A 20,000-nucleotide genomic window follows, 5' to 3' on the forward strand; every position below is an offset into this window, starting at 1 on the left:
CGTAGATTTGTCTGGTGGACACAGTAGAACGATTAACTTAACCGGCAATGTCGTCGAAAGTCGTGTAACGCGAATGGCGTTTTAGTGGATCTTTGAACAAAATATACCCTTATGAAGCTCAATAATGGCAAGTCAATTGGATATTGAACAAGAGAGGCGGTGGAATCTTAAAAGCGATGAGTAATGGACTTCGACAATAACCTTTCGCCCGTCGAGCCGAAATCAAACTGAGCTGTATTTCCAATATTTTATCACGAGTGTAGTGTTATGTACAACACTGAAACCAAATGGAAAATTATCTGTTAACTTATGGGTTCAACAAAGTCAGGTAAAAAAAAAAATTGGAAATGTGACAGTGAAGAATTATTTGAAACAAAACTTGTCGACTATTTTGTGCATCATTATTCAAGGAGAAGGTTCTTCAGGAAAGGGTTTGAACGTTGCGTACATGGTAATTTGACACGATTGAGTGCACGCAATGAAATAGGAAGAGGTTTTGCTTCTAATAGCAAGTATGTTGTTTGTTTCAATAAAATGTTTCGCTGGAAAAGGATTCTGTGATATTTTCTGCCTTTGTGAATTATAATATAATGTTGTGTATTGAATTTTCGAGCTTAAGGTTGAAATGTGATACGGGAGGATATTTTTAGTATTGCTCTGTAAGCAGGAAGGGTTCACGAAAATAAACAGGTCTGTTGGAAGCGTGCTTGAGTTTCAACAAAATGAGCCCCAAAATCAGCAAAAAATTGTGACGCCGATGAATATTTTTACCTGGTGATAAATAATCTCGTCTTGGAGAGTAAATTTTTGACTTTGCAGAAACAATGGTCAACCTCAAGAGTTGGGCGATTGTTATCTTTGTTTTGAATTCGCTCATTTATTGTCAAACTTTATAACACTTGAAAGAAAAGGAAACTTACAAAAACCCGGTATCTTGCCATCATTTGAAACAGGTGCTTCACTGTTTGGCGAGTAAACATGCCACGATAACTTCATCACGGCGCCCGCTGAATTCCAGCGATGTCACTTTCGATTTTGCGATTTATTTGTGTAGCCAAAAGTACAATAACAAAATTGAACTCAGCAAAGATCTCCCAAAATGTTTGTCGCTGATCGTAACTTTTTATATTCTATATTCACGGTTCAAAATTAATGTTGTTTTCATTTCGTAAATATGTTATTCTCGAGCGACCGTCCTGGAAACTTTCTTCTGCTCTTTCTAAAAACTGTGTATCACTATTTATTTACTTTTGCATCAATATTTGTTTTTGCATAAAGCAAGCTAACAAAATCTGTACCTTGCTGAGTTTGCATTTGTTAGCGTTAATAGTATTTTCGGTCCAATGCTTCTGTTTTACGAAGGGGTATATGTTTTAGGTCACCCGTCCAGATACTAACCCCGCCGGAGAGGGATTAATTTTAGTATTACAAAGCTGTCAGATGCTCAGAGGGCACGCTTAAACTTGTGGTGAAAAGAAGTTGTGAGGGAACTTGAAAATTATCAACATGTCAGCCCAGAAGCCAATGTTTCTCACTTCCCATTTATTTTCTTCAATCTTTCTGGGTTCAGTACTTTGCTAGTAACCACATGTCTTCTCAGGCTATTTACCTAAGACGTCTACCATGGCACTACAATGATAGACAATACCAAAACAATATCGTGCACTGTTAGAGCTACATATTACGCAAGGGCAACTTGAATCTCCTGGAAGACAACACACACAGCTCAGTTGACATTATGGAATAAATCGCTGTGTTACTTCACTACCACACGTAAGCAATGCGTTTGTAAAGAGGAGAGAAATTTCTTCTTTCTGACAAATGATTAATTAATAGGCCGGTAGCCAGGTTTTTAACCTCAGAAAAGGATCTGTTTCGTCGTACGAACGTGTGGGGTCTGTGAGCCAAAGGGCCTCTGCTGGTATGACTTCTGGGTGACCCCTTAAATGGTCTTAATGACCCCCCAACTTGAAAAAAATTGCCTGGAACGCTGCACGTACCACAGGCAACCCAGTGTACCCTCACGGTGGGTCTAGTTGAAGAGAGATCAACGCTTTTTTCTACGCAGTTTTATCAGAAATCGATTTGGACAATGTTGACATGTGGCAAGTGTAAGTTTTTGTTTGAATAACCGTCAAATATGAGATAAAATTTGCTGAAAACCTTCCTTATTTTCGTATTAAAGGTTTATTTATTATTGTAAAAGGGGGTGCAGGGGTGGCGCAGTGGTGAGAGCACTCGCCTCCCACCAGTGTGGCCCGGGTTCGATTCCCAGACTCGGCGTCATATGTGGGTTGAGTTTGTTGGTTCTCTACTCTGCACCGCGAGGTTTTCTCCGGGTACTCCGGTTTTCCCTCTCCTCAAAAACCGACATTTGACTTGATTTACTTTCATTGTACATTTCAGTTTACAGTGTCCCCAATTAGCGCTCCAGCGCTAGGACGACTAGACACTTAAGTAAAGTTCCTTTCCTTTCCTTTTGTAAAATGGTCTCAAAATACTACAAAATTAGGAATAAATCTGGAGGAAATAACTCAATAAAGACCAATAAAGCCTTTTCAGTTGTATTTACGAGTGTATGGGCTGGCTTTTGGCCTATTTCTAAACTCAGCAATTCAAATAACATTAGAAATATACCTAGTGGCGATCATTGTGCTGTGTGGGGTTGTGACAACGATCGAAGGTACTCACAGAAGCAGAATATTCTTCTTCACGTTGGAATATTAAGATTTTACTCGCCCAGGAATAACAATGATGTTTTGTTGTGGGCTAGGGCTATTAATCGTGACCAATTCAAGGTTTCGATAAGTACAAAGGTCTGTTGAAATAATTTTGTACGAGGTTACAGAACCCCTGAATGTCCTACACAAAGAGAGTATGATTGTGGGAGTACTAAAACCTCAAACATCAGCTCCAAAGATCAGATCTACAGAGAAATAGTGTATGAAGATGGCGCTTTTGTATTGGTCGAAGTGGAGCTTGACAAGTTTGCTTAGATCTAGCGCTGCGCCGCCCCAACTAACTGAACGCCTGGAAGAGGCCAGCTTAGATCCAGTGACTTCAATACGTGTAGGTCTACATGTAGATGGTAGTTTGACAGAAGAAAAGGTCTGTTTAGATGTAACAGCTGGGGCATATCAGATATGCATTCCCATTGTTATCTAAATCTATCGGAACTGAGACTGCTGAATTCTATGGAAGAGGAGCATCGTACTACTTTGAAGTGATTGGACTCTCACAGAGTTTGTAGAAAATAGTAGCGGCTCGAAAACAGTTGGATTTTTACTGGGTTGCCTATGGGCAAACTCAGTCGAGGTCTGCGTTTATTTTGTTTGTTTTCTTTTTTTTTTTTTTTTTTTCCGTGTCGGTAAAAGTCTTGCCTGTCACTCCCCTGGTAAGTGGTGTCTTTATGTATAGAGCCTTCTGCGAGTATTTTCTTAGGATCGAGGGGGTAGTGGAACTGCGTAGATTTCGCTGGTGGACACAGTAGAATTTATAACCTAGCCTGCAATGGCGTCGAAAGTCATGCAACACGAATGGCGTTTTAGTGGATCCTTAAACAAAATATACCCTTATGGAGCTCAATAATGGAAAGTCAGTTGGATAAACTAGGCATGAATCTCAAAAGCGACGAGTACTGGACTTCGACAACAATCTATCGCCCGTCGAGACGAAATCAAAGTGAGCAGTATTTACCTGAAGTACATGGTAATTTGACACAATTGAGTTTCTTGTCTTCACGCACGCAATGAAATAGGAAGAGGTTTTCGCCTCTAAGAGCAAATATGTTGTTTGTTTCAATAAAATTTTCGCTGGAAAAGGATTCTGCGGTATTTTCTGCCTTTGTGAATTATAATATCATGTTGTGTATTGAATTTTCGAGCTTAAGGTTGAAATGTGATATGGGAGAAGTTTTTTAGTATTGCTCTGTAAGCAGGAAGGGTTCACAGGCCTGTTGGAAGCGTGCTTGAGTTTCAACAAAATGAGCCCCAAAATCAGTGAAAACTTGTGACGCAGATGAATAATAAAGTAGCTGCTATTTCCAAAATGATGGAATTACCTGGTGATAAATAACGTCGTACGCGTCTTGGAGAGTAAATTTTGACTTTGCATAAATAAGAGTTGGGCGATTGTGATCTTTGTTTTGACTTCGCTCATTTCATTGTCAAACTTTATAACACTTGACAGAAAAAGAAACTTACAAAAACCCGGTATCTTGCCATCATTTGACACAGATGCTTCACTGTTTGGCGAGTAAACATGCCGCGGTAACTTAATCACGGCGCCCGCTGAATTCTGGCCATGTCACTTTCGATTTTGCAATTTACTTGAACGTAGCAAAAATCTCCAAAAATGTTTGTCGCTGATCGTAACTTTTTATATTCTATATTCACGGTTCAAAATTAATGTTGTTTTCATGTCGTAAATATTTTATTCTCGATCGACCGTCCGGGAAACTTCCTTCTGCTCTTTCTGAAAACTGTGTATCAATAGTTATTTGCTTTTTCATCAATATTTGTTTTGCATAAAGCTGTACCTTGCTGAGTTCGCATTTGTTAGCGTTAATAGTATTTTCGGTCAGATGTTTCTGTTTTTTATGAGGGGTTTATTGTTTTGGTCTCCCATCCTAAAACTAACCCCGCGAAACAGGGCTTGACTTAGTGAAGTTACAAAGCTGTCAGATGCTCAGAGGGCACACTTGTGGTGAAAAGAAGTTGTGAGAGAACTTGAAAATTATCAACATGTCAGCCCAGAAGCCAATGTTTCTCGCTTCTCTTTTATTTGTTATTCTTCAGAGACTGGAATGCTGTTTTTCAATACCACACAATTCAGTGCCTTCTGATTTTCTGTAGCACGTACCACAGGCAACCCAGTGTATGCTTCACAGAAGCATCTCGTTCTCAATCAAACAAGAACTTAACCTATGGATTTCCTCATGTTTCTCATCGCTCATTTCATCCCCTCCAAAGAGCACAGTATCTCTGTAAAAACAATTTCCATCTTCTCTGACAACGACTTCTCTCCTTTGAGGAGGAATATTTCCAGAAGCCATAATTCGTTTACGCAATACGTAACGAATAAGAAAAAAGGCTAGACACACGTACATACAACTAAAAAGGCTTTCTTGTGTTATTTCTCGAGATTTGCACCTATTGGGAATGCCTCCAAAGTTATCCAACACTGTCACAATTTTTAAAACGATTTTTTGATCCCTCGTATTACAAGATTTTCTCCCTTTTTTTCTCTTTTTAACCGCTCGCTTTTTTTTTTAGACAACTTCCTCTATTCTGATTGGTCGTGTACATTCTCATGATTTCCGATGTAATTGTATTGTCAACAACGATTTGACCCCAAGTTCTCAATTCACATATCACTTAACACTTCAAAACGACATTATCAAAAAGGCTTAACTATTGTCACGCAACCGACACGATTCCGACACACCTAATTTTGTAATATTTCAAGACCATGAAGAGATGTCAATTTCACAATAAACCTCACGTAAGCAAGGTTAATCCTAGTAAACTTTATCTCATATTTCACGGTTATTCAAACGAACACTTACACCTGCCACGTATCAACATTGCCCAAATCGATTTCTGATAAATCCGTGTCGAAAAAAGCGTTGATCTCTCTCCAAAATCGTTTTTTGGACGTCGAAATAGGCTTTCGCCATACATTTTCTTACAGCGACTGGCAATGTTTGCCCCCTGGCGATCCCAGAACTATTTGCGTATAAACAGGGATCCGATTACTGGCAACTCATTCATTAGCACTCGTTTACTGATTAAGCCTAATCGCTCGTTTCAGTGATTAGGCCTAAGCACTCTCGTAAAATTTTAGCTTTAATTTTGCGGTTCGGTCAACTATACTTTTCACGAGATCATGTGAAGAAGAAAGCACTCGTTTACTGACCGTTTACTGACACGTTTTCCGTGTTTCCATAGCCTCATCTAAACACGAGGGGGAGTTGGGAGAATTCGAGACATTATGCAAACTCGAGACGCAGGCCCTAACCCGCCTAATCCTAACCAATCACAGTGTACCTTGCTTTGGCTGCGTGTTATCTGAAACCATCGAAAGAATGACGAAGTAAGGCTTGCTATAACCTGCGATCAGGCCCATTTTTAGCTTCGCCCATATGTTCTCTTATGTCGTCGCTCGCTAAAATTGGGCCTGACCAAAAGTCCCTCAAGAATTCCGGACGTGTCGGCCAAATTTTGGCCGACCAAACTCGTGATCTGATTGGCTGTTGGAACGCCGAAAGTGAAAATGCCATCGTGATTGCGCGGAGCTCTCGCGAAGTCCTCGAGACTAATCCGCCATAAGTGTACGAAAAAATTTGCTCCCTTTTTTTCTTACAATAACGTGGACGGTGCAACTTGATTTTATTTGTATAAATGGAGATATGCCATCTGAAACATCTCATAACTTGTCCAGAATCGGGTTTGAATCTCTGGAACGAGTGAAATTAGCGATTCCGTTGTCGAGCTCTGTGGCCATGGGGTTGAAAGTACTTTGGCACAAACTTCCCTGATGTTTTGAAAGCTAAATAGGTGGTTCTTTCAAATGGCAATGAAAGCCGATGTATATTGGTTTCCAGGATGAGACAAGGGACATACAACAGGAGGAGGAGATGCTGATAAAATCGCAAGTTACCGACGAATGCACGTTTTGAATATGTGTATCAAACGGCTTTATTTATTTACTGTACATGACGCGGTTTGTTTGCACACTTGATAATATTTCCAGTTGATTTAACTTAAAACTCGCACTCCAGAAACTAAAATGGCATGTTTCCAGAGAGATCAATTGCACAACAATAAAAGAAACTTTGCGAGTCCATCTTACTGTTCGTACTCCATCAAAAAATTAACAGCCAAACTTATCATGATTTTACTGCGTGCAATTCTAGAAATACACTGCAACTGAAGATATTACCCGGAAAAATCACCAAAGAAACCTTCATGGGCAAACACGTTAAAGGAATAATGTATTTCTCTTTTTTTTTCTTTAAAAATCTATTACCAAACCGTCCAACGACAAAATGCTAGGTTATCTCAATTACAAATTAAGATGTCAAGCTTAAAAGATTGCATATTCAGTGAAGTTCGAATTACACCGGCCTTTGCCGCAATATAGTCGTCGAAAACATTCCCCATGCTTTAAATATGTTTTTCTCAAATTAAAGCCAACGGTAACTTTCGAATTCGTTTATAATATTCCTCCCACGGTAATTAACTCTGGTCAAAACAAAATAGCGTGAATCTGCCGTCCAGGCGTGTATTGGTGTAATGGAAGTAAATTTGATTGGCCGATGAAGGACATGTCAATCAATCAAAAAAAGTGGGCGGAAGGAATTTCTAAGAGGAATTTGGTTAGGCTCTATTTTTCGTTTCGCCAACTCCACATTACGTACCACGCGAAACTGAAATAGAGCATGATCGCAGGTTAGGCTAGTCTCCTTCGCAGCCGCTCGGGCCGGAGTCACGCAACGCTCCCCTTCCCCACGCGGCTGCTTCAAACCGACATACTTTCCTTTCTCTTTGTTTTGCGCTTTTGTTTGCTCGGACCAATGAACCTCGTTTATTTGTCATTGTATACGCTGCACCAATCACAGGAGAGGTTGTGTTTTCTTTCGCGGGAAAACCCCTTGCGGCATGCGACGTGTTATGGAAAGGGATAGAGAGACGCCTAAGAAAGTCGTGGAAAGCAGCAATAAGTGTTTTATTTGTTCATCTATCCCTACCAGTAAAAATAAGGTCTATATATTTGGTAAAACGTCCACTGATTTAGCTGGAATAATTCGATCGTCGCTGGAATTTGACGTGAAGAAATACCACGAGGACAGTAGTTTGTTTGTTTGCCGACAGTGTTTTCAGCAGTTGACTAAATACGAAAGAGCAGCGAAAAAACTGCGAGAAATCAAACAGGAACTGCTGACTGTCTTTAGAAATAGAGAGCAGCTGAGGGAAAAAAGACTTGCACGCGATGAAAACAGAAACGATCCGGAGACGATCAACAATGGAGATGTTCGAGTGAGTGCTGCAAAAAGTCTTCGGTTCTCTACGGAAACTTCACATGTTTATTCCGATCCTGCCGCTTGTACTTCTTATACTACACGTCCACCGCTAGCTCAGTCGACTCCTGTTCCATCAAGCAGACAAGCATTACTCTTTACCGGAATTTCACCCATTCAAACCAAGAATGATGCTGTTTCTGACAGTCAGGGTGATGTTCATGGCGATCTTCGCGGCAACGTGGCGAAGGACTTCCATTTGTCAAAACCTGGATGCTCTGATAGCACCAGTGTGAAGTTACAGGTACATTATCCGAGTAAAAACTTGAACAAAACCCTGCTTGGCTCCTACCAGACTCTTGGTAAGGCATTAGCTCACGGAGTCCCTTCCCAAATCGCTAAGGCTGTCATGAATTGCCCAACAGTGCGAATTTATGTCGTTTCCAGTGTAATGAAAGCTGTGTCAAAGGAAGTTTCAGGGTTATGCGGCAAGAGCAGGCCGTCATTGCTAGAAAAACAAGCAAGGAAGATTTGCAGAATTTTGATCTTCAAAAGTTGTGCGAAGAATGGCAAGAAAGAGCGCCAATATTTTACGCGTTCCTGTTGAACACTGCCAGCCGAACAAACCGTAAAGGCACTTGGTTTGGAAGTGTTGCACTTGCAGGATCCATACTCTTGAAACAAAGAAATCGTGAAATGAACGCAACTGCAGCTGTGATGGGGATTTTGTTGAAGAGCAAAGCTGCTGAGGTAATTTTGATTCTATAACGTCTATACTGTGTTTATCGGGCAGAATCGAAGTGGGTCAGAGGAATCAGAAGGAATTGAAGGGGAAGATAATATATTTTTAGAAAATGTAAATACATGGTCTTCAGTGTAAAATTATGTAAATTTTTTTGTTTTAATTTTATCCTTGGTTCATAGTGTTTTTTTGTTTTAAATTCATCACCAGACATTTAAACTGAAAACAAACGAAACCATAAGGATAAAATTGGAAAACAACATGAACTATTAATATCTCTGTTTTCCAATATTGTTAAATTTTCTTACAATGTTTGTAAACACAGAACACAGAAGTTATTTTTAAAACATTAATTTGGTCTTGCCCCTTGTGTACAGTGAATGGTTGTGGTAACAAACATTCAAAGTGTGCTTAGGCGATTATTAATAATATTGTTGTTGGCACAATTGATTGCCTTAATTGAACTTAACAAGTTAAAACTTTATTGGGCAGCATTTTGACCTACCTGCAAATAGCCACAGCTACATGTAATCTAGGTGGCAAGCGCAGAAAGATCTTATTTCCACACTTACATGTACTTGATATTCTTCTTTAATAGGCTACTATTTCCAGGTTCAACAAGCTCAAACTTACTAATTCCAACTCGAGCATACTTAGTAAGCTTGATGAACTGGGGAAGGATCATGATGCAGATCTAATCACTGCTAGAGACCAGATTTCAGAAGAAAATACCAAACTAATGAAAGTAAAGGAGAGGATTTCAACAATTAAGGAAAACCTTGGAATGGCTGTAATCACTTCACCTGAATTGTTGGCTGCCACAAGGGAGGAGTATGAATCGAGGAAGTCTTTTCATCCTGGATTCGTCATATCCTTTGACAACCTTGACTTTCAGTTAAAGAGGAGGAATATGACTAAGGATAACCAGAATCAAGACTACCACTGGGTCAACCACCAAATGGTGGAAAACAGAGTTTCTGGCAACTCCCTTGATGTCAGAAAAACTGATCCTGAGGATATTGTAAATATCCCAAACACCAGGTTTCTTCCCAATTTGTACGATCAGCAGAATCAACGTTTGGACTACATGATTTTGACATCAAGAATTTTAGTCTCATACTTTGAAGTCTTGAAGCCACTGCAGGATGCTTGCATATTCCACATACCACATAGGTACACAAGGGAGATGTCTAAGAAGTCCAAAAAGGTATGCAATGTATCATTAAAATGTTAATGTTGATTCTTTGGAGTAAAGTAAACATGGGGAATAGACCAATTTCGATATATTGAAATTCAGCCTAAAACAATAGACCTCAATATGAGGCTCTGGGGAATAACTACAGAGTTTGTGGGGTTTATTCCCCAGAGCCTTGTACTGAGGTCTATTGTTTTAGGCTGAATTTTAATATATCATAATTGGTCTATTTTGGGGTCATTACTTTTGAAGTACTATAAACTTTCATAAAATAATACTAATAGTATCACTGAAAAGATCTTATTGCATAAATTAACCCATTTGCCTGCCTGGAAAATAGAAACCTGTTGTTTGTAATTCATGCCTCTCAGTTCAAAGTGAATGCTTAATGTCTGTTGAAATGTTTTCTATTAAGAATTCACTTTTTAAATACAGTTTCTAAGAAAGTGTACACTGTTATCTTTATCTCTAAAATATTGTATTTCCAAATGACGTTTGTTTCTCCCAACAGGTTCCCCTTGGACTAATATTCAAGGATGAGAATATTAACGACGACATGCTGGCAATTTTGCAAATGTTCCACACCTATCTCCCCAAGTCTAGTGATGCAGCCATTGGAGTGGATGGACAGCTCTTTTCAGGTGACCAGTTGACCGTAGAAAGAGCTGTCAATGTAATAGCTTCAGTGGCAAATGGACTAACACCACAGGATCGCTTGGATGGGATTCACTTGCAACTCGGGGATTGGCATGCCTCATTGAAATTGCTAAGTGTAAGTGTCCATATTGGTGTACTTGAATTACAGTCAAGTCCATTTAAAACATGATGGAGGGCCAATTATTATGATCTGGTATGCACATCACCAGATATGCTTCAATTCTCATTTTCTTATCAAATTGATCAGAGAATATACACTGTAAAGGTGAACTTTTGAAACTCAGAGCTATTTGTAAATGAAGAAGCGAATATACAGATAACTTCTGCTGAACTCTCAGAAGAAGATAATTCCCCAACAACTAATGACAAAGCCATGTTGTGTTCATCTTACCTAAATCTTTTATTAGATATCTGCGGTGCTTGATTATTGATTGATTATTGATTAGTATTATTATTATATATATTATATTATTTTTATTTTATATTATATACTATATATATTAAGAAGATATAACGAAGAGACAAAATTCTCTGTTACTCCAAGTTTCGTGCTCACGCACTCATCAGACAGTATTTAATCTAATGACATTAAATACTGTCTGATGAGTGCGTGAGCACGAAACTCGGAGTAACAGAGAATTTTGTCTGTTTGTTATATCTTCTTATTCAAAGCTCTACACTTAAAAAAGTGTATTGAGCACTGTTTAACGGCATTAGCCACTTTATTACACGTATATTATATATATTATATTATATATTTTATATTATTATATATATTCTTATTTATTTGATTATTTATTTAGGTTATTTTGGTTTTTATTTTTTAGTTGATCTACTCAAGATTCTATAGTGGCTCTTTAGCTGTTGACTAGTGTACCATGTTCGCGGACCGAACAGTGATAAACAGGAAAAATGTTTGCAGTGATGTCAAGTCAGCATACAGAGCAGACAGGGATTTCTTATCAACAGTGTTGAAGTCCAGGGTTATTGCTGCTGCCATGAATGTGTTGGGAATTGAGAACAAAACAGGGAAACCATCCAAGTTTGTTCTCCCTCCCAATATCGAAAACCTCCAAAAATCAAAGAAACTCGAATTGCTGCATGAGCTTGCTGGCAAGGTGGTGGATGGTTTTATTTTTCAAGACAGTAGTAATTTGGTGGACCGCATCCTTACTGCTGAAGAAAAACAGCAGTTGTTGCAACAGCAAGAGCTTACAGATGATAACAAGTTTCCATGTAGATTTCCTGGATGTAACAAGAAATACAAATATAAAAAGAGGAATACTCATGAACTTTCTCATGATCCACCATTTGTTGCTGATGAACCTCCTGTTGAGCTTACCACTGCTATGCCTTCACCACCCTCAGACAAACAACACAACGGTGATGATGTCTACAATTATAACTGATGCCATGTTATTTTTCAATTTCCTTGATGCCATAAAGGAAGGTGATGGTGCACGAGTCATGCGGCAGTATAAATACTTTCTTCTCTTGTGTAGAGCTGATGAATCACATAGCACCAAATATGCACTTGAGATTTTATACCAGTTCTTCTTAGTTCATGCTTTGTTGTCAAAGAGGGACAGGGAGCGGTTTATTTGGAACCGATTTGTGAACAATCACAGTGTGCAAGGGGGAAATATCCCCCTTGATGAAGACATGGAACACAGTAACAATTTTGTTAAGCAAGGGATAAGAAATTTGGGGCCTAATTTGACAGAGTCTGCAATTTCGCGAGTGTGCAAAGCAGAGAATGCAACACACACCATTTTAGACAAACTTGATGGCAGTTTCAACAGACAAACCCACTCAGGCAAGCATCAAGAAGGTTCACCTGATAAAGACATAGTAGAACTTGTTAACAGGGCTGTTGACTTGGATGTTTTCACCGAAACTGATGGGCGGCACTACCAAACGTTCAATGACTTTAAGAGGGACAGACTTGAAGACCTGGACCTATCAAGTCTGTATAAATGGATCAACAAGCACAAAAGGAATATCCAATTGGGCTCACGTGCTAGATGAATCATTTCATTGAGGAATCTTTCTTTCAAAACCCCAATCCTTTCTTCAAATATAGCAGCTGTGGATTAGTAATAATACACAATGTATGGCGGAAACAGTTAGTTTTGTTTTCCCTCAAGTCCTTTGTCTTCGGAAACACCAGGGCTTGAGGGAAAACAAAACTAACTAGTTTCCAAGGGACCATACATTAACTGCTTTGTTATAGATTTAGGCTTTCCCAGTCACAGCAAATGAAAGAAACAAAAAACTGACAGGGCAACAACTGCGGAATTACATCCTGGTCAGGATATATTTGTATTTGATCAGGGACACATGACCAAAAATCAATCAATCACAGTCCTTGTTTTGTTAAGTGAAAGTCTAGGTATATTAATCCATGGTTCAAAGACTTGCTAGCATTGCAAAGGATGTTGCTTCTTGAGTGTCTTTAAATCTGATAAAACATGGCAAAGTTTTTAGCGCTCATCTTCTTACTGAAGTAATCAAAATCAGACATCTTGCAGTTTGTGTTTTATCAAGTCTAAAACACTTGGATTTGCCTCTTGTTTAACCCTTTAACTCCCAATAGTGACACTTATAGATTTTACTCTGTCTAACGCCAGACGATTTTACTCGTCAATGGGGAACGCCACTGGGCTGGAAGGGATAACAATAGCTGGATTCACTCAAAAACTATGTCCCCATTAACCCTTTAACTCCCAATAGTGCCACTTATAGATTTTACTCTGTCTAACACCAGACGATTTTACTCGTCAATGGGGAACCCCACGGGGCTGGAAGGGTTAACAACAGCTGGATTCACTCAAAAACTATGTCCCCATTAACTCCCAATAGTGCCACTTATAGATTTTACTCTGTCTAATGCCAGACAATTTTATTCGTCAATGGGGAACCTCACGGGGCTGAAAGGGTTAAACTTGATAGCACACTTCTACTCATTAAGTAGACATACTGTAAACTTGAACCACAAAAGATATGGAGTACACAGATACTAACCCCTACACTTATTATAGCTTGTAAATGTGTTTAAGAAAAGAGATAGATTTAGCACAGTGACAGCCATTGAATAACCCTTCAGTTATTTATTTTGACCTGTTTGATTGTTTACTGAATTAACACTGTCTTTTGTTTTTGTTGATCATTATTAATAATATTCGACAAGATATTAGTCTCCTTTGTTGCCATTCAGGCTGTGGGGATGAGGAGTATTGCGTCACACCAGCCCAAGCGGCTGCAAAGAAGACTAACAAGATAGAGATTTTATTTAAAAAAATATTAGAATGAAAAACACATGATTACTAACATTTCATAAAATTGCAAAATAAAAAGGATCTCATTTCGTGCAGATCCTGAATTTAAATATTAATGGTGATTGTTAATAGGTTAAGGTTGTTTTATCACTACAGCCTCTGATCAGTTTCATAGACCCTGGCTTTAGGCAAGCAATGGAAATCCACAACTGTCTGTGTGTAGGTGAAAATATGATTTTCTAGTCAGGTGCTTGCTTAACTTCAACTAAGGTGAAGACCATTGACATAATTGGATTGGCCAAAACACAAGGCCACATAATTGTTATCATCTATAAATTATGACAATACTACTCAGTAAAATCCTCTACTAGAATTTCTTACCAAAAAAAAAAACCGAACAATATTCTACAATGTTGTAAAAACCTTTTATTTCGGGGGAGGGGTGGGGAAGTTTAGGATAGTGGAATAATCCAGTAATTTACTAATCCCGATTAGGGTCAATTAAATGTCCACTTAATATTAATTGCCTATTAATAGTAAATAATTACACACCATATGTTCCTGCCAAAGCTGTAAACAAATCATTGTCATCATCAACAATATCTACATCACATGAATCATTGGGTTGATTGGCAAGGTAAGAACTTGTATCCATCTGGGAAAGTGAAATGTTGTCCATGACCATTTCAAATAGTTCATCATCAAGTAAAATATCACTCCATTCGTCAAGTAGATCCTCACTAAAAACAACATTATTGTCATCATCGTCATCATCATCAACAGCATAAGCATCATTGCTGTTGACATTTGTGTCATGAAAAGTTTCACCAATTACCCGAATAATCTCTTGTGCATGCCTTTTATGCCAGATTTCCACTGTTCTGTAAACATCAGACATTTCAAATATGTGCTCCAGGTTATGAAGAACCTGTGAAATTTGAAGATCTCCAAATCCTAGCATGAATTGAATGTTGGTCAATGTCTTGAGATTTGCATTTGCAGCCATGCCTACAAAATCAACTAAGAGTGACTTGTGATACTTTATCAGGCATTTTTTTACATGTTCCCTCTGTAGTGGTTGAATATCTCTTTTCCTGCTTGAACTGCTGCTACTCTTTGCATCTACAGACACAGGATATTGAAGTGAAGTTTTGCATTCTGGCAAACCACAGTCACAGTTATTGGCGCAATTATCACAGCAGAGATGTTTCAATAGAGGCCTCTCATTATCATTGTTGAAGTGTTCCAGAATTGCTTTTCTTCGACAATCAGTTGATTTAATAAACAACTTGATGTCTCCCTCCACATGATTCAAAAGCATGCCATGATACAACAAAAATGAGTTACTCTGATGGCCATCACGCCCAGCCCTTCCAGTTTCTTGAACAAAGGCTTCAATATTCTTTGATGGCCCATAATGGATGATCCTGTGAACAGCTTTGCAATTGACTCCCATGCCAAATGCTATAGTTGCAACTAAGACCCTTATGATCCCATCCTCATGTTGGAAGGAGCTCAAAATGTTTTTCTTGTTTGTGGCAGGGGTGCATGAATGCAACATCTCTACTAAGGGCAATTTTTCACCAGTGCTTGTCTTCTCAATGAACAAGTCTTTCCTTAATAGTCCTCTTAGCATTCCATAGATAATCCCACACTGTTTTATGGTCTGACAGTAGATGATGGTCCTGTCACACTTATCTTTTAATTTCCTGATGTCTTCTACAAGCCACTCAAAGAATAATTCGAGGTCACAATCTTTGTTCATCTTTATAACTGAATAGGTAAGATTTACCTTGTTTGGACTTTCTTTAATGTCCAATGGATTCTGCATTAGGAGAACTTTTTTGATGGTGTCTTCAGTGAGCTTTGTTGCTGTTGCAGTTAATGCAACCATTGGCGTATTTGGAGCAAGGGACCGCAACTCATACAGCTTTCCATAGCAATGACGAAACGCAGCCATCTTATTGCTTTGGGATGTCCCCCTGTAAAAAAAAAACCAATAACCATCAAAAATTTAAACTGCAACAAAAACAATGAAAAGGATGGTATTCCATAAATTTGCGTTGCAAAGCAATATTAAAATTTTATAAGGCATAGTGGAGTGCTAAGAATTAAGCAGACACTTCGAGCTTATATATATACAGACTCCACTTACCACTGCCTTATTACGTGGGCTTCGTCGATGGCCAAAGCACATAATTTTTTGGAATACACAGAATTTCCAAGCATTGATCTCCACCGTTCGTTTTGGATCCAAGCTTCTGGGGAGCCAAAGACAACAGAAATCTTTCCCTTTTCTATCACAGTCGCCTCCTCTTCAGTGCAAGAGCTAATGCTCGCCGCTGTAACTCCCTTGCCTCTCAAATACTCCACTTGATCATCCACTAGAGTGAGCAAAGGCGACACAACAACACAAATGTGGCCTGGCTGACTTGATACGTGGTCGATGACTAACGGCAAAGCTTGAAAAATCAGAGATTTTCCGGAGCCAGTAGGCAAATTAACGAAAATATCATTTTTCCTTTCAATTAACTTCGATATTGCTAGTTGCTGATGCGAATTTAAAGCCTGTATCCCGAATTTTGACGCTACACGATTGAACGCTTCTTCGAGATCCGCCATAATGTTACTGAAAGAACTGCATCATCTAGTCAAATAAAAGGAGAAAGGTGATTGGTTGAAATTTAAGGCGCGAACATTCGCAAGAAAATGAAAGCCACACATTGATTGGTTTATTCCGAGAAAGGAATGTATGTCGGTTTGAAGCAGCAGCGTGGGGAAGGGGAGCGTTGCGTGACTCCGGCCCGAGCGGCTGCGAAGGAGACTAAGGTTAGGCTTGCTACGCAAGGCAAAGGACGAACAAACTGCAACTGTGCTTTCGATGATCTTTTAATGATGTCCGTTCAAAAAGGAAAAGTTTCGACTTCTTATGCTTCCAGATATTCCAGACTTACTAAGGACAATTTGTACATGATTCTTGCACTTTGGATGGAAGGCTTCCCAGAGGACCAGCCGGATAAAAAGCATCCTTACAAGAAAGTTGGAGCTGTACTCGTTTTGCCAAACGACAGAATTTACGCCGTCGACTGCTCCCTCAATGGCGTCCACGCAGTAGCTCGTTTGCTGATGAAGCACAATGACGTCCTTCAAAAATGCAAAGTTTTTGTATCGAGGAAACCATGCTCTTTCTGCACAAAGCTTTTGGTTCAATCTAAAGTTGAGAGGGTCTTTTATTTGCCATTGGAGCCAGAGTACTTCCAACTGAACGACCGTGAATTTGAGAAAGAAACATCGCGTGTTGATAACCTATTTAAAGTAAGTCAAATCAGCCAAAGTGTGTTTGTTCCAGAAGCGGGAGACGATGTCATCAAGGCGGTTCAAGCAAGGTTCCGAACCCCAAAGAAAATAAGGGATAAAATTGCGGAAGATCTTATGAAAACGCATTGGAGCAAAAATTGGATGGCAGTTGCCAAGAAGAAACTTCCATGGCCCTCACTCGATAAAAAGATGACCGTTCAGATTGAGAGCGATTTTGATCGAATTATGAGGTGGATAGCATCAATTTTAGTCGGATCATATAAAGGATACAAGTTTGAACTTGTACCGTTTGAAGGTGACCACCAACCGATTTCATTCAACCCGGCGGCGTGGGAAAGGGAAAGACAACAGAGCTACCGCCTTATCACGTTGGCGAAGTTTCTAGCCGAGCGGAGCGACGATCCTAAAACCGGAGTGGGAGCAGTGATTATGAACAAAAAGAAAGAAATTGTTGGGCTTGGCTGGAACGGTTTTCCAGCAAAAGCGCTGTATGGTGAATTTCCAAGGGCCTCTGACAAAGATAAAGGCGTACCAGACAGAAAGTATCCTTATATCGTTCACGCAGAGCAAAACGCGCTTCTCATGCGGAACACCAACAACATCGAAGGGGGAATCTTGTTTGTGACAAAGACGCCGTGCGATGAGTGCACTACATTACTTGAGATGCTGGGAATAGAGACAGTTATCTTGGGCGCAGAGTTTGTAGATCAGAAAACCAAGAAAGGAATAAGCTATAACAAGTTCTATGATGGAGTAAAAAGCGGTAGATTTACTTGCTTTTGTCTGGTATCAGAGAGAAGTCGGGTAAAGAGGAACCTCCACGAGGAAAGTGAAAATCAGGGCAGTAAAAGAGCACGAAAAACCTGTTGAGAAAGTAACTGGTGGTGAAGAACGATTCGACAGAGCGAAATTAAGTTCACTCGTTACTCCACTGGTATTGATTGCACCTTCAATAATTTTAAGCTTTCATTTTGACTGCTTTCTTAAGATGGTGTCACGAAAATCATAACTTTTTTGATTGATTATTTCAAGCTTCGTTTCCTTAGCTTTACGTTTTGGTCTTTGAATCTAGATCTTGTTTACAATGTCCCCAGCTGGTACTTTTTTCCGCTATTTCTGGTCGTGGGCAGCTAATAAATACGAAGAAATTCAACAATAACATTTTGTTATTATTAGCTATAGCTAATCGAGGCAGGTAGGATAGTTCATATCCAATTTCTAATTATAACGCTTGAAATAAAGAAAAATTTATGTATTCACAATCAATGTGAAATTTAGAGGTTTATTAATTTATGTATAGTATGCGGTCAGTGTAAAACGCAGACTGCAGACCGGGGGTAAAATACAGACTGAGGGTAAAATAAATATTTATAAAGAGTGTTTGAAAGACAATCCTGTTTTACATCTGTCAACAACTCACATTATCGTGACTGCAGGTCGCTGCACCTTTTGGGGACTGCTGTTAAATGGAAAATGCGATCGTTGAAATCTGTGCTTTGTTTTTGCGCTTCCAGATGCATTTAAATGTTCAAAGTTATTTCTCACATCAGTACATCGAGGGATATCGATCGATAAACCAATACTCGGAATACCTGAAAGGTATCCGAGTTATAGATTGTTCACCATTTACCACAAAAATCCCGAAATTTCGGTTGGAATGTAAATGGTAAGCCTATTTTGGTCTTCCCAAACGGGATTTCTTGAAAGGTAGTCCAAAATTCCCAAACGGAATTTCCAATCGGAAAACGTGTTTTTTGCATACTCCCATGATAGGCCTTATCACGGTTTTCGACGCCATCTTGACGGGTAGGCAAAGCGGTCAGAAATTAGAGTGTTTGTATGGGAATCCGATAGCAAATAACTTCTTCCAAAATTGAATTTTACACAATTTGTGAATCAAAACGTTAAAATACTAGGTAGAAGATTGTATTCACCTAGTTTGAAGGATGTAGCTTTCCTCTAAGTTGCTGAGCTCTTTTTTTTAATTTTCCCTACATTAGTCTTAAATTTTTTTCCCGCGAACTGCGTCTAGACGTTTGTCTACCCAGCCAAATTTACAGACAAATGTGTGGAAAATTCAAAAACTTAACTGAGCGTCTTCTAGCCAAGCTACATACTTCAAACTTGGTGAATACAATCTTCTACCTCGTATTTTAACGTTGCGATTCAGAAATTGTAAAAAAAATTCAATTTTGGAAGAACTTATTTGCTATCGGATTCCCATACAAACACTGTAATTTCTGAGCGCTTTGCCTACCCGTCAAGATGGCGTCGAAAACCGTGATAAGGCCTATTTGCCTCCCTCCAGACTCTCTCGGTAATCTCGAACTGATTTTGTAAATGGTACACGCCGTTTCCAACTAAATTTCCCATTCGGGAGTTTTTGCTTACCATTTGAACAAACCTAGCACCAACCGGTTTCTGCTTGTAAGTGGTGAACGACCGTAAAACCGGTTGCCTTTTTTCGGTGCAACGAAATGGACAAAGAGGGTGCTTACCATTTAGCCAAAAAATCCGGAAATTTCGGTTTGAGGTCAAATGGAAAGGCCATTTTCTGGAAAATCTTTTCGAAAATTGTGGACGACCTCCAGAGGTAGTCCTCTTTTTCCGTTCGGAACGGAATTCGCGAAATGCTCTTACCATTTGCGAGAACCTTCCGTTTCCAGGCCCTTTCTCACAAGATCGAGTAAAATATGCGGGATGGAATGCTGTGTAGTAAATGGTAAGCGCCATTCTCATCCGGTTGGTCATTAAATTCGGAAAATCGCTTACCTTTATTCAACGATCATT

General features: G+C 39.2%; 2 protein-coding genes and 1 pseudogene across 2 annotated transcripts; 2 read left to right on the plus strand and 1 right to left on the minus strand.

Annotated features, from left to right (window-relative positions):
* Positions 1–7,712: 7,712 nt before the first annotated feature.
* Positions 7,713–12,746, plus strand: LOC138006134 (uncharacterized; annotated as a pseudogene).
* A 961-nt stretch (positions 12,747–13,707) lies between these two features.
* On the minus strand, positions 13,708–16,514 carry LOC138006135 (uncharacterized). Its single transcript, XM_068852295.1, has 2 exons — positions 16,048–16,514; positions 13,708–15,874 (listed from the first exon to the last, which is right to left on the minus strand). Exons 1-2 carry the CDS (start codon positions 16,512–16,514, stop codon positions 14,437–14,439), a joined length of 1,905 nt encoding a protein of 634 aa, XP_068708396.1. The 3' UTR covers positions 13,708–14,436.
* Positions 16,515–16,717: 203 nt separating this feature from the next.
* On the plus strand, positions 16,718–18,570 carry LOC138006136 (cytidine and dCMP deaminase domain-containing protein 1-like). The gene has a single exon (XM_068852296.1). The coding sequence runs from the start codon at positions 16,785–16,787 to the stop codon at positions 18,078–18,080; it is 1,296 nt and encodes a 431-aa protein (XP_068708397.1). The 5' UTR covers positions 16,718–16,784; the 3' UTR covers positions 18,081–18,570.
* The last annotated feature ends 1,430 nt before the right edge of the window (positions 18,571–20,000 follow it).

This window comes from Montipora foliosa, chromosome 6, assembly GCF_036669935.1.
Source record: "Montipora foliosa isolate CH-2021 chromosome 6, ASM3666993v2, whole genome shotgun sequence".
Classification (NCBI taxonomy): domain Eukaryota; kingdom Metazoa; phylum Cnidaria; class Anthozoa; order Scleractinia; family Acroporidae; genus Montipora; species Montipora foliosa.

Excerpts from the sequence above, each read along its gene's own strand:
- LOC138006135 (XM_068852295.1), bottom strand. The coding sequence starts at position 16,514 with ATGGCGGATCTCGAAGAAGCGTTCAATCGTGTAGCGTCAAAATTCGGG. Across the intron at positions 15,875-16,047 it reads GCCCACGTAATAAGGCAGTG|GGGGACATCCCAAAGCAATA; the intron begins GTAAGTGGAGTC and ends TTTTTTTTACAG.
- LOC138006136 (XM_068852296.1), top strand. The coding sequence starts at position 16,785 with ATGATGTCCGTTCAAAAAGGAAAAGTTTCGACTTCTTATGCTTCCAGA.